The sequence below is a fragment of the Piliocolobus tephrosceles genome, chromosome 15, assembly GCF_002776525.5.
Source record: "Piliocolobus tephrosceles isolate RC106 chromosome 15, ASM277652v3, whole genome shotgun sequence".
Lineage (NCBI taxonomy): Eukaryota > Metazoa > Chordata > Mammalia > Primates > Cercopithecidae > Piliocolobus > Piliocolobus tephrosceles.
The window spans coordinates 25,277,846-25,290,540 of record NC_045448.1 but is presented as its reverse complement, the minus strand read 5'-3'; the positions used below and the strand labels follow the sequence as shown (position 1 = coordinate 25,290,540).

Below are 12,695 nucleotides of genomic sequence, written 5' to 3'. Positions count from 1 at the left end.
TTGTTTAAGGTCATGGTGGTGGAAACAGAACTGAAGTCCAGATCTTTTCTTTTTTTTTTTTTTTTTTTTGAGACAGAGTCTCACTCTGTCGCCCAGGCTGGAGTGCAGTGACACAATCTTGGCTCACTGCAACCTCCACCTCCTAGGTCGAAGTGATTCACCTGCCTCGGCCTCCCAAGTAGCTGGGATTACAGGCGCACGCCACCACGCCCGGCTAATTTTTGTATTTTTAGTAGAGACAAGGTTTCACCATGTTGGTCAGGCAGGTCTCAAACTCCTGACCTCATGATCCGCCTGCCTTGGTCTCCCAAAGTGCTGGGAGACACTGTGCCCGGCCAAGTCCAGATCTTCTAACAAGTGCCGCTGCCCAAATAGCCCTCTGCTGTTGGGAGCATTTTCCTCCAGTTCCTCGGTTCTTCCTTCTAATTCATCTTGCCAACTGAAACTAGGCTGATCATTCATCTTGTCAGAAAACCTGCGGTTATTCTTCCCTGCTACAGAACATACCCATGGACGCACCCGAAGGCTTGCCATTACCTTGCCCTGTCCTGTACTGGGAGGGTGGAGGTGGGCGAGGGTCTCCTCCCTCCCCAGCCTGGCAGCTCTTGCTCATCCCACTCATCTCACCTCATTCCAAGTCGGGTCCAGCCTCCAGGCCCAGTCTGCTCACCGGGAACTCACCTCTAACCTCTTTTGTCATCCATGCCGCCCATTGTTTTCTACTTGGTATTTGTGGCATAGTTACCTTTACATATGTTTGTTTTACAGTGATCCTTTCATATTTCTCCAAGTCTAGTGGAATCTTCAACCCCTGGAGGGCAGAGCCAACAGGGTCTCTTTCTTTATCTGATCCTACAGCCAACGTAATGGAGGGCTGTGGGTGGGGACTGCGTCTGCCTTGGGGGTAGGTGCCTTTGTTCAAGAGGAGGAAGCTTGAAATGGCGGAGGCTGCACCTGGAGGCCGCACCTGGAGGCCCCAGGAGAGGAGTCAGGTCTTCTCGATCTGCAGATGTTTGAGCCTGGGAATGAAGGAATTGCTGAACTTTCTGAAGGAGCGCCCTCGCCGCGACCAACCTTGCAAACAGGAAAATGAGAAATCCAGGGAAGGCCCGGAGTGACGTAGGGGCCCTGGGACTCGAAGCCTGATCTCCTCACGCCGCGCTTTTTGAGGCCCCTCCGCTTCTCTATTCACCTGTAGTGTGGATGCGGGAGCCCCCCCAAACATCCCCGATCTGGAGCGCTCCCAATGTCTGCGCGCGCCTGCTGTCACTCTCCGTCTGTGTGCTGAGTTTTCCTACAGCTTCCTGGGCCTCCTATCTGTAAGCTTTTTCTTTTTTTTTTTTTTTTTTTTTTTTACGGTTGTGCTTCTGAGAAACTCACTTTTCACAACTTTCTCCCGGCTCTCCCAGGCCGTCCGAAAGCTCCGGCTTGCTTTCGCCCGGACTCCCGGCTCCCTCCGGGCAGGCGGCTCGGGAGCAGCCCCTTCCCTCCCCTACCGGCCCCCCGGCCCCGCGCTAATCTCTTCCAGAGCTGGGGGAGGGGCCGGGCGGTCTTCCCGGAGGCGGGGCGCTCCCTGCAGCCCGGCCTGGGCGGGCCCTGGGAACGGGCGGGGAACGGCCTCGCCCCCCGGCCCCGCGCCCCTCGGACCGGAGAAGAGGGGCTGGCCCAGCGCCAGCGTCGGAGCGCCGGCCCCCTCCCCGGGCCGCTCGCAGCCAACCAGGCCCTCCAGCGGGGCCCACGTGACCTGGAGTCCTAGACAAAGAAAATGTTCCCTCCCTCCCCCCCGCCGCCCCCCTCCCCTCCCTGTGGCCCCCTCCGCCCCCAGCCCCATCGCCCCCTTCCCCTCCCCCCAGACGGGCAGCTACTTCCAGAGCTTCAGGGCCGGGGCTCACACCTGAGCGCGACTGCAGAGGGGCTGCACCTGGCCTTATGGGTAGGTTCCTGGACGGAGCCCCAGGGAGACCGGGGGCGGGGAGGCGGCAGGGCCGGTGGGAGGATCTCCGCAGCCCTCCGGGTTTGAAAAGAGTCAAGTATGCCTCCCCAGCCCGCAGCAGCCGGGGCGTCCCGGCCTGGCCCGAGTTCTGGAGATGCTGACTTAGTGCTGGCCCGCCGCCTCCCTGCCCACGAGCCCCAAGGCCCCACTCCTCGAGGGCTCCAGTGGCACCTGGCGCCCTCGGGGGACAGGAAGAGCAGCCGGCTGGGAGCCCGGGCAGTGGTAACTGCAGGCTGGGGCACGCAGAGCTGGTGGCCTAGGAGTTGGGTTGGAGGCAGCTTCAGCTGAGCTGGCAGATGGGTGCCTGGCACTTCCCTGTTGACCTGCGTTCCTGGCTGGGGGACCACGCTTTCCTCAGGGCCTTGCCAGCTTGCAGCCTCTTGAGAGGGACAGCTTCCTCTCCTGCGAGTTCCTGGAAGCCTCCGGGCAGGCCGCCAGAAAGAAGTGGTGGGGGGCGGGAGGGCACGGTGCGACCCTGACAGGGGGCCGGCCTGTGACACCAGGGTAGCCCAAGGCCGCATGGGCTTGGGGACGGTGGCGCTCAGACCTCTGACCTTTGGAATGGGAAGCGCTGCAGTCGCAGGGGGAGGTGGAGGCGGGACAACTGCCTGAGGAGATGGGAGTGGACAGGAGGCAGTAGTCACCGGAGTTCCCGGTGGCTTTCCCAGGCTGGACGGACTCCAGGACCAGGGGCTTCCGTGAGCCAGCAGGGAGTGGGGAATGGTGTGGTGTCTCTTGAATGCCGCCTGGTTTCTCTGCCCCCCTGGGGTGAGCGGCCTGCAGCCCAAATGGGAGAGCCTCGAGTTTACCCCTGTTTCTCTTATTGTTTGCCTGGGGAGGAAGACAGGAGTGCAGGGGGAAGGGGTGCTTTCCCTACGCCCCAGACAGGCCTAGTCTAATGAGGCCCCTCCCCCACCCAGCTCCGGCTGCCCCTTCTTCCCCTTTCGTCAGGCCTCCCGCTGCTAACCCACCCCCTTCTTCCTTCCCCCACCCCACTGCCCCAGTCCTGATGGAGGCCCCTTCCTCCTCCGCCAGCCCTCACCGGGCCGGGTGCGTGTTCTGCACCAAGTGGGCTGGGGATGCTGAGCAGCTCGCAGCGCGGCATCTGACAAGCTGGGGGAAGTTGTGGGGGAAGAAGAATGTTCAGGAACTCGCTGTGAAGGGGCTGAGAAGAGAGACAAAGGGGCCGTGGGGGAGTGCTGAGGGTGGTGTCAGGCACGACTCCTAGACCTGGGAGCAGCCCAGCCCACCTGCTGCTGCCGCTGTCGAGGAAGTGATAGTGGGTCCTTTCCCCTTCCCGCCCTCTGCCACCTGCACACCTTGTACTGGCTCAGGGGCCTCGCCACGCCTGGAAACAGGGTCTTTGGATCATCCAAGGCATCCCCCTAGGTCAGCCACCCATGCCTGAAGCTTGAGAAGGCGTGGTGGCTGAGGAGCAGCGGCGAGGTGTGGGCTCCTCTGCGAGGGTAACTGATGCAGCTGAGGATCCCAGGAAGGGAGGCACCCTCCCCCATAGCGGGGTCCACACTTCAGTGCACCTTCTCTATGGGAGGAGGCGATGGCTAATTGATAGTAGGAAGGGGATGGCAGAGTTTTGGCCAGGTGAGAGTGGGACTAGGGAGCGATGAGCAATTACTCCACATTCTTCCACCCCCGCAGTCCGATCCGTGAGCTCATTCCGCCATCCATGAGCTCATTTTCCCAGCTGTTTGGGGGTTGGGGGCAAAGGATGCATTATCCTGTTTTAGAATTTGTTGAGTCAGAGGAAAAACTAGGATTTAACATCTTCAGTGTTTTCGGAATCGCCATAAGAAACAGATTTGGTCTGTGACTTGGAGGCAAAGACTTGAAGACTCAGTGAAATTAAGTGAATCTATAAGACAATACGTTGGACCACTGAGCTTCAAACAAAGGTTCCTAACCTGGGACCCTTGGATGGGGGGGGGGGGGGGTCCACTGACCGGCTTTGGGAGAGTCCTGGGAATCATTGGTCCATATGTACACCAGATTCTTAAACAGGTCAGAAAAGCTTACCAGAAATCCTTCCATTCAAGTGCCTTTTTATGTTGGAGCAACTCCTACCAGAAAGGACTGCTCCAAAGTCAGCTGCTGGTTGTGAGGCTCCGACAGGAATGTAGAGGCTCCAACTTCAGATTAGAGCTCTTCCTGCTCCAGGTTGCTTGCTTATCCTCTTTACCCTTGAGGATGGGTTTGCATTTGCAGCTCTAGGCCCCTGGGGGAGCTCTTTTGAAAGGCATGTAGAAAATGGGGTTTTCTCCCCACTGAATCTGGTATGGTGGAAATGGGTGCAGAGCCTTGAAGTCTGAGAGCCGTATTTCCTAGATTCAGTAAAAGGCTAATGGTTCTCAGAGCTAAGTATCAAGGATTTCATTCTCCTTTGTAGGGATCCTGGAGCGGGTTGTGAGAAGGAATGGGCGCGTGGATCGTAGCCTGAAAGACAAGTGTGATACGGTGAAAGGATGGAGGCTGTGCAATGGGAGAATAACTGGGGTTTGGCTTATTAATTTGTTGGTGGGATGGCAGAGAGCACGCCTGGTCTATAGTGCCTGCTCAGTAAATAACTGAATGAATACATGTATTTATGGATCTGAAGGGTGCACATAGAAGGGGTCGAATCTGGTAACAATACACATTGGGTGTGATCCATAAGAGCTCCAACATGGCATCTGAGCATGGGAACAGGCAGGCTCTTGGGGAGCTTCCTGTGGTGTTTGAGCATGTGCTGGGGGAGATGGGCTTTTTAAACCCAGAGCAGTGATTTCATCATCAGCAGACATCACAAAACTAGAATTGTGGCCTGGAAACCAGGAATAGGAGAGATTGATTGCCCAGAGAAATTGTGGAGAAGAAAAGAGGTTCCACCCTGCTTTTTAAATTTTTGATGACAGGGTCTTGCTATATTGCCCAGGTTGGTCTTGAACTCCTGGGCTCAAGTGATCCTCCCTGCTCAGTAACTAGGATTACAGGCACATGCCTGGCTGAAGGTCCTAGTCTTAAGATAGGAGAGGGTGGAACCAATATCTGTGTCTAAACAATAGTGCCTGATTAATATTTGGATAGAATTAACATTTCCATAGGCTGGACATGGTGGCTCATGCCTGTAATCCCAGCACTTTGGGAGGCCGAGGAGGGCATAGCACCTGAGGTCAGGAGTTAGAGACCAGCCTGGCCAATATGGTGAAACCCTGTCTCTACTAAAAATACAAAAATTAGCTGGGTGTGGTGGTGCATGCCTGTAATCCCAGCTACTCGGGAGGCTGACACAGGAGAATCTCTTGAACCCAGGAGGCAGAGGTTGCAGTGAGCCGAGATTGCACCACTGCACTCCAGCCTGGGTGAAAGAGTGAGACTCTGTCTCAAAAAAAAAAAAAAAAAAAAAAGAATTAACATTTCCATATCATAGGATAGGCAACTGATATGCTGATGAGATTGAGGAAGATTAGATCTGGGAGGAAGGTTTCCTAAAAGGCAGAAAAGAAGGCTGGAATTGCGTGATTTGAGTTCACCTCTCTACTTCAAATCTTTCCATTTTTCACGGCAAGGCAGCTGGTTGGTTCTCTCCAGCCCTTGACCTTCTGTCACTGTCCCAGGTTTTGTCAAACATGGTCCCCTTGAGTGTCAGGTGGCCTTGCTAATTCCTGGAGAGGTCAAAAAGTCCTGGAGAGACTTTTTGTTTTTTGTTTCCCCAGGCTGAGAAGAAAGCCAAGGTCATTGCAGGAATGAATGCTGTGGAAGAAAACCAGGGGCCCGGGGAGTCTCAGAAGGTGGAGGAGGCCAGCCCTCCTGCTGTGCAGCAGCCCACTGACCCCGCATCCCCCACTGTGGCTACCACACCTGAGCCTGTGGGGGCTGATGCTGGGGACAAGAACGCCACCAAAGCAGGCGATGATGAACCAGAGTACGAGGTGAGCGGCTTCTTCACCAGCCATGGCCAGCTCTTTCCGGGGGCCTTCCACTGCCAGCTCCTCCCGTCCTGCTCTCCTCTCTCCACCTGACCCCGGGCATCTTCGTCTCCCCGATTTTGCTCTGTCTTGCCTCATTCAGATGGAGCTCCCTCCTGGCTGTCCTGCCCCCCAGATGCCCAGGGCTGGGGTTGCCATGGGGGGATCAGGGTGGCAGGGCCTCGTGACCACTGTGTAATGATTTCTGCTCCTTGGGGCTCCAGGACGGCCGGGGCTTTGGCATTGGGGAGCTGGTGTGGGGGAAACTGCGGGGCTTCTCCTGGTGGCCAGGCCGCATTGTGTCTTGGTGGATGACGGGCCGGAGCCGAGCAGCTGAAGGCACCCGCTGGGTCATGTGGTTTGGAGACGGCAAATTCTCAGTGGTGAGTTGTGGGGTTTGGCAGTAGCCTGGGGCGGGGGGAGGTTCTTGATCCCAGGGCCTGTGGTTTTGGCTGGGGGCAGTCTGGAATTGGGGTGATAGAAGTGGGTTCTGCCTACCCCTACTCTGCCTGTGGTGGGTGGAAGAAGCCGTAGGGATAATTAGGTTGCCCCTGTGGCTCAGAGAGCTAGGATGCTGGCCCAGTTTTAGGAATTCACTAGAATTCCTTTCCACCTGCACTCAGGTACTTCCCTACTCTTGGTCTGGACTCCTCTTTGCATCGGGTAATTATTTATCACTGCATCTGGTCCCCTCCAGGGCTGAGACTCTCAAGGCTCCCAGCCCCTGCCAGTTACAAGGCACGGGGTGGGTGCTTGCAAGTATAAGCCGCAGCAAACAAGGCCTGGCTTGTTCCCCCAGGTGTGTGTTGAGAAGCTGATGCCGCTGAGCTCGTTTTGCAGTGCGTTCCACCAGGCCACGTACAACAAGCAGCCCATGTACCGCAAAGCCATCTACGAGGTCCTGCAGGTGAGTGTCCCTGCTGGGAGCTCGGAGGAGGAGCCTAGAGCACTAGGAGGCCTGGAAGTTGGAGTGCAGGTCGGGCCTGAGCAGAATGGAGGCCCAGGAGGCAGCGACTCCTTTCTCCCCACCTTGCTCACCCCTTTGTATGCACATCCACCTTCTGGACGGTTCCTCCCATCTTGCCTGTGCCACCCTCACTACTCAGAGTCGGGCCTTGAGCCTGATCCATCTGCCTTCCAGCCTGTCCTGACAATCCCGTCCCTGGCGTGTCACCCTCCAGGTGGCCAGCAGCCGCGCAGGGAAGCTGTTCCCGGTGTGCCATGACAGCGACGAGAGTGACACTGCCAAGGCCGTGGAGGTGCAGAACAAGCCCATGATTGAATGGGCCCTGGGGGGATTCCAGCCCTCTGGCCCCAAGGGCCTGGAGCCACCAGAAGGTAAATAAGGGCACCCAGCCTTCTGGGACCCCTGTCCGCCAGGCAGAGCCACACCAGGGCTGGGAAAGCCATGCTTAGGGAGGGCTGCCAAGGCCTCCACAGAGGGGCCCAGTGGGAATGACCGGGGTCTCTCTTGCCCTGGGGTAAGGACTTGAATGACCTGCTCTCTGTTGACGGGCTAGAACCATAGAGTTGGGAGGTGGGAACAAGTTGGAGACCAGGCTGCACCCCACTATAAGGAGAGTCGGGGAGGAGGCTGGGGTTTCCTGTCAGCCTGTAACTGACCTTGGCACCTGCTTTCCTGCTCCAGAAGAGAAGAATCCCTACAAAGAAGTGTACACAGACATGTGGGTGGAACCTGAGGCAGCTGCCTATGCACCACCTCCACCAGCCAAAAAGCCCCGGAAGAGCACAACAGAGAAGCCCAAGGTCAAGGAGATTATTGATGAGCGCACAAGAGGTAGTTGGCCTGCTTCTGGAGAGGGTGGCACCAGGAGGCCTGCATCCGAGGAGCAGGCGCGGCCTCCTCTGACGCCGGCTCTCCTCCCCTTGCAGAGCGGCTGGTGTACGAGGTGCGGCAGAAGTGCCGGAACATTGAGGGTGAGTTTGTTGCCTGGGAGCTCTGGCACTCCTAGTGTGGCATGGGGCAGAGTAGCGTAGGCCCTTAGGAAGGTTTGAATGACATGGGACCAGGGGCCACGTCCTGAGTGTCACACCACCTTCACCGTGTGCTTCATGCACCGTCTGTCTTCCTGGTGCCATGATTCTGCTCTCCTGTCCATGGCGTGGGTTGGCCTTCAGGGTGTGGGACTCCCCAGTGGCTACAGAAGGGCAGCCCCTCTTGGGTGTGATTGAACTCGCCTACAGGTCCCCTTTCAGCCTTTCACCTTGGCTCACCTCTCTCGTGCCGGGGCTGTCTCCCTCAGCCTGGTGCTGGGGGATCTGGCTCAGGTGGATCTGGCTCAGGACCCTCGGCCTGGGAGGATTGGGGCAGGGGTCAGTACTCGAGGATTACCCCAGGAATCCCTCCTGAGTAACCTGGAGCCAGGGCTGCTTCTCATGAGCAGGTTTCAGTCCTCTTGTCACTCCGTCCCTGTTTGTGGATGGTGGCATTGGTGCTCTGAGATGATGGCGTTCTGAGACTAGGGCCACAGTGCCTCCCTTTTATGTGGGGCACCCTGGACTCTTCTGGCTGCCACTCCGGCACACCCCTTTTTTGTGGCTGGTCTGGTGCTGGGCTCCAGCCCAGGCAGGGAGAGGCCCTTTGGTTGTACTCACCCCATCCCTTCACTCTGCTTACAGACATCTGCATCTCCTGTGGGAGCCTCAACGTCACCCTGGAACACCCCCTCTTCGTTGGAGGAATGTGCCAAAACTGCAAGGTAGGAGCCCACCCGCCCAGGAGAGGTGCCATTGAGGCCAGCCCTTCAGCCCCCTGGCTGACTGTGTCCACCGCTTCTGGGCGTGTACAGGGTGACACCTGGTATGCGTGTGACATAGACTTCAGAGCTTCCTCTGGAAGCGAGTCCTGATGATATGGGCCCTTGGGCTTCAAGCTTTTCACTTGCTCTCATTTTTCTCCTCTCAAGCCCCATTTTAGTCCCCACATGTGGGGATGGGAGCAGAGCAGTGGGGACAAGCTCAGGCAGAGTGTAGCAGGATTGCTGTGCCCTCGGGAGCCCAGGAGAAAAGCCCAGGGCTGCACGAAGGCCCAGGTGGTGGTGCAGCCCCCTTCCTGGCCTTGCCCTCAGGCTGCTCTTTGGTTCTGTCCACGGCAGTGCCCAGGCAGACGAGGTTTCCCCTGCCCAGATCTGCAGCTGGGGCCTGACCCTGGCTAGGGCGGTGGCAGGATCATGTCTCCAGGGCTGAGTCAGGCTCTGTGAGGCCAGGTGCAGAGCCTCCCTTCGTCCTGGCCATCCTGGGACCCGCCCTGGTGGTTTCTGACCCTTCCCGCTGCTGTCTAGAACTGCTTTCTGGAGTGTGCGTATCAGTACGACGACGACGGCTACCAGTCCTACTGCACCATCTGCTGCGGGGGCCGCGAGGTGCTCATGTGCGGAAACAACAACTGCTGCAGGTGAGACTGGTGTCCTCGGCTGGGCCCCGGGCTCCCGCCCCCCACCTAGCTCCCCTCCCCTCCCCTCCCCTCCCCTCCCCACAGACACCCCCCTCCCCCCCAGCCATGCTCCAGACCCGGTCTTTCCATTCCAGGTAGCACACGTTGGCCTCCCTGGACCAGGGCTGAGAATCTCCTCTGCTCACTGAGTTTCCTTCCAGGTGCTTTTGCGTGGAGTGTGTGGACCTCTTGGTGGGGCCGGGGGCTGCCCAGGCGGCCATTAAGGAAGACCCCTGGAACTGCTACATGTGCGGGCACAAGGGTACCTATGGGCTGCTGCGGCGGCGAGAGGACTGGCCCTCCCGGCTCCAGATGTTCTTCGCTAATAACCACGACCAGGAATTTGTGAGTGCTGGGCCTGGGGCGTGGTCTCGAGCTCCCTTGGCTGACCTGTGGTTGTGGGACCTGAGCTGTGCACGGGGTGTGTGGGTCTAGGAGCCTGGCTGGAGGGCCAGCGCTGGGTGGGAGCTTGGGACACCACTGGGCGTACATCTGACCTTTTGTGCTCACTGCTTAGGATCCTCCAAAGGTTTACCCACCTGTCCCAGCTGAGAAGAGGAAGCCCATCCGGGTGCTGTCTCTCTTTGATGGAATTGCTACAGGTGAGGGGTGCAGGCCCAAGAGGTTCTGGCCACCTTGTCCCAGGATAGGGGATCCAGGTGTGTGGGCAACTCTGGCAAAACGAAATGATTGTTAGCTTCATAGCTGTTAAAATATTACCCCAAAGGGGAGAAACTTGTGTGTGAAGTGAAAACGTATGCAGTGCATGGACTTAGAGTTGACCAAAAATAAAAAAGTAAAATAGGTGGTAAAGCAGCCTGTCTGCTGGGCACTTCCTTAGTGGAGAAGATTCAGCCGCAGAGGATCAAGTGATCGTTAGTCCGATTCACAGAGATTTCACAGAGCCTCAAAGGACAGACTCATCAAGACAGAAACGTAACACAGTTCTGTTGTGTTTTGATTACACACAAGATAGTCTAAAGAAGGCTTATTTAAGTCACCCATTATCCTTTTATTAATATTTTGGCATATGTCCTTTTTAGATTTTTTTCTGTGCATGTGTGTTTTTATGACCATACATCCATACATAAATTAAGTGGGTAGTGAATGCACACGGTTTTGTAACTCGCCTTGCATTTATTATATTATGACTGCTTTTTCATGTCAAGCGATATAAAGCTACATTTTTTTTTTTTTGAGACGGAGTCTCACTCTGTTGCCCAGGCTGGACTGTAGTGGTGCCATCTCGGCCCACTGCAACCTCTGCCTCCCGGGTTCAAGCGATCCTCCTGCCTCAGCCTCTCAAGTAGCTGGGACTACAGGCACCCACCACCACGCCCAGATAATTTTTGTATTTTTAGCAGAGACGGGGTTTCACCATGTTGGCCAGGCTGGTCTTGATCTCTTGACCTTGTGATCCGCCCACCTTAGCCTCCCAAAGTGCTGGGATTACAGGCATGAGCCACCACACCCGGCCAAAGCTACATTCTTTATTTGTAAGTGCTGCGTAGGGTTCCATTGAGTCAAACTGCCATAATTTACTTAACGAACCCCTATTAGATCATTTGCTATTTTTTTTATTATTATAAGTAGTGCTGTGACAAGCATCGTGATAGAATATCTTTCTGTATTTGAACCACTCCCTCCTTAGGAAAACCTTTAGGAGATGCCGGGTCACCCTGTAGGCATTGTTTGCTTCATGTGACTCTGGACACTGCAGAAAGCGTCCTAGGAGGTTGTGAAGACACATCCACCCCTCTGCCCTGCCCCCTAGCCAAGGGCTTCCTGGCTTTTAAGAAAGGAATAGCTCTTCTTAGAATTTGTGTCTTTGGCCAGAGATATAGGTGGTCTCAACCCAGGGACCCTGGTTGGAGGGTGAGGCGGAGGGGGTGGCTTCCCTGGCCAGATGTTTGTCTTCTGTTCTCAGCTCCACGCTGCTCTTCTGTAAACCTAGAAAAGTTCATTTACAGCTTTTTGTATCCCAGGCTGGAACCTTGAGGCCTTCTTAAATCATGTCACACCCCAGGAGGCTGTAAAAGCTCCTTGGCTGGGGGACGTATTGGGAGCAGCAGAAACAGTGCCGTACCCTGTTTCTCCTGAGACCCTCTCGGTATCTGCTCTGATTGTTTCCTTGCCTCAGTTCGGCTAGCATTTCTGGAGGGGGAGGGATCGTAGTAAGAAAATCAGTGTGGTTAGCTCGGGAAGCACAATGAAGGAGGCCTCTTCTGTCTGGAAGAGCCTTTGCAATCCACAAGAGGGCTGAGTGAGGAATGGAAACTGCTCTGATGGGGAGGCAAGGGACGCACAGAGTTGGGGACTCACAGCGGAGGGGGTGGGGATTCCAGGGGACTATTGGGTGGGGCAGGGCATTGATGAAACCTTTGTGGAGCGGGGAGCATTCAGGTTGAGTCTCAAAGGGTGGGGTAGAATTGCAGCAGGAGGTGATAAGAGGGTATGGAAGGACCAAGCTGTAGACGGACAACAACAAAGAAAAGGCCCCCAAAACGTCAGCTGCGATTCTTCCTGGATCCTGGAACCATGTACTCTCGGGTCAGTCTTCTGCAGCTTTGACAGCCTTCCAGACAGGCCAAACGAGGCATGAGACAGAGCCTCGATGTCCTTACTATGGATACTCCAGTTGGATCCAGAAAGGATTTAAGGCATCTTCAGGGAAAAGACAGGACTTGGGTCTACAGCTGACTCCATGGGTCCTGTTGGCCAGCAGGCTCACCTGCCAAGACCAGGGTGCCAGGGAGATGGCTCCAAGTAACGGTGCTGTCTGCTGGCTGGTGCAGGGCTCCTGGTGCTGAAGGACTTGGGCATTCAGGTGGACCGCTACATTGCCTCGGAGGTGTGTGAGGACTCCATCACGGTGGGCATGGTGCGGCACCAGGGGAAGATCATGTACGTCGGGGACGTCCGCAGCGTCACACAGAAGCATGTATGTCCATGCTGTGGGGCGCAGCCCGTCTTCCCCACCCTGCACACTCAGCACCTGGAGGCAGCCCTTGCCTCCTTTCATTTTGTTCATTTGCCCTCTTTCTCTTCACCCCTTGCCCCAGCCTCTTTTTCTCCTTATCTTCCATTTGTCCTCTGTCTTGAGAGGGTAAAGGGCAAATTGAAATGGGAATTTGGGCTAGGCATGGTGGCTCATGCCTATAACGCCAGCACTTTGGGAGGCCAAGGTAGGAGAATCCCTTGAAGCCAGGGGTTTAAGACTAGCTTGGGCAACATAGTGCCTACTTGAGCTCTGGCTACTCCCTGGGCTGGTTTCTGGGCCATTTCT

General features: G+C 56.3%; 1 protein-coding gene across 11 annotated transcripts in view; it reads left to right on the top strand.

The window, feature by feature from the left end:
• Positions 1-12,695, top strand: part of DNMT3A (DNA methyltransferase 3 alpha) — a 109,074-nt gene that overhangs the window by 86,787 nt on the left and 9,592 nt on the right. For 6 of the 11 annotated variants that reach the window (XR_002735240.1, XM_023229913.2, XM_023229914.2 and 3 more), the window contains 11 exons: positions 5,704-5,919; positions 6,180-6,338; positions 6,755-6,862; positions 7,137-7,293; positions 7,604-7,753; positions 7,849-7,893; positions 8,596-8,675; positions 9,258-9,370; positions 9,571-9,754; positions 9,927-10,011; positions 12,205-12,350. Coding sequence is in view for 10 of the 11 variants with exons in the window: in XM_023229913.2 (XP_023085681.1) it covers positions 5,704-5,919; positions 6,180-6,338; positions 6,755-6,862; positions 7,137-7,293; positions 7,604-7,753; positions 7,849-7,893; positions 8,596-8,675; positions 9,258-9,370; positions 9,571-9,754; positions 9,927-10,011; positions 12,205-12,350 (1,443 nt within the window). In the remaining variant the exon portion in view is untranslated. Of the gene's footprint in view, positions 1-1,742; positions 1,934-1,963; positions 2,216-2,249; positions 3,907-4,397; positions 4,505-5,703; positions 5,920-6,179; positions 6,339-6,754; positions 6,863-7,136; positions 7,294-7,603; positions 7,754-7,848; positions 7,894-8,595; positions 8,676-9,257; positions 9,371-9,570; positions 9,755-9,926; positions 10,012-12,204; positions 12,351-12,695 lie in introns of those variants that run through there. The other 5 variants (XM_023229924.2, XM_023229923.2, XM_031934149.1 and 2 more) reach the window with 5 other exon arrangements.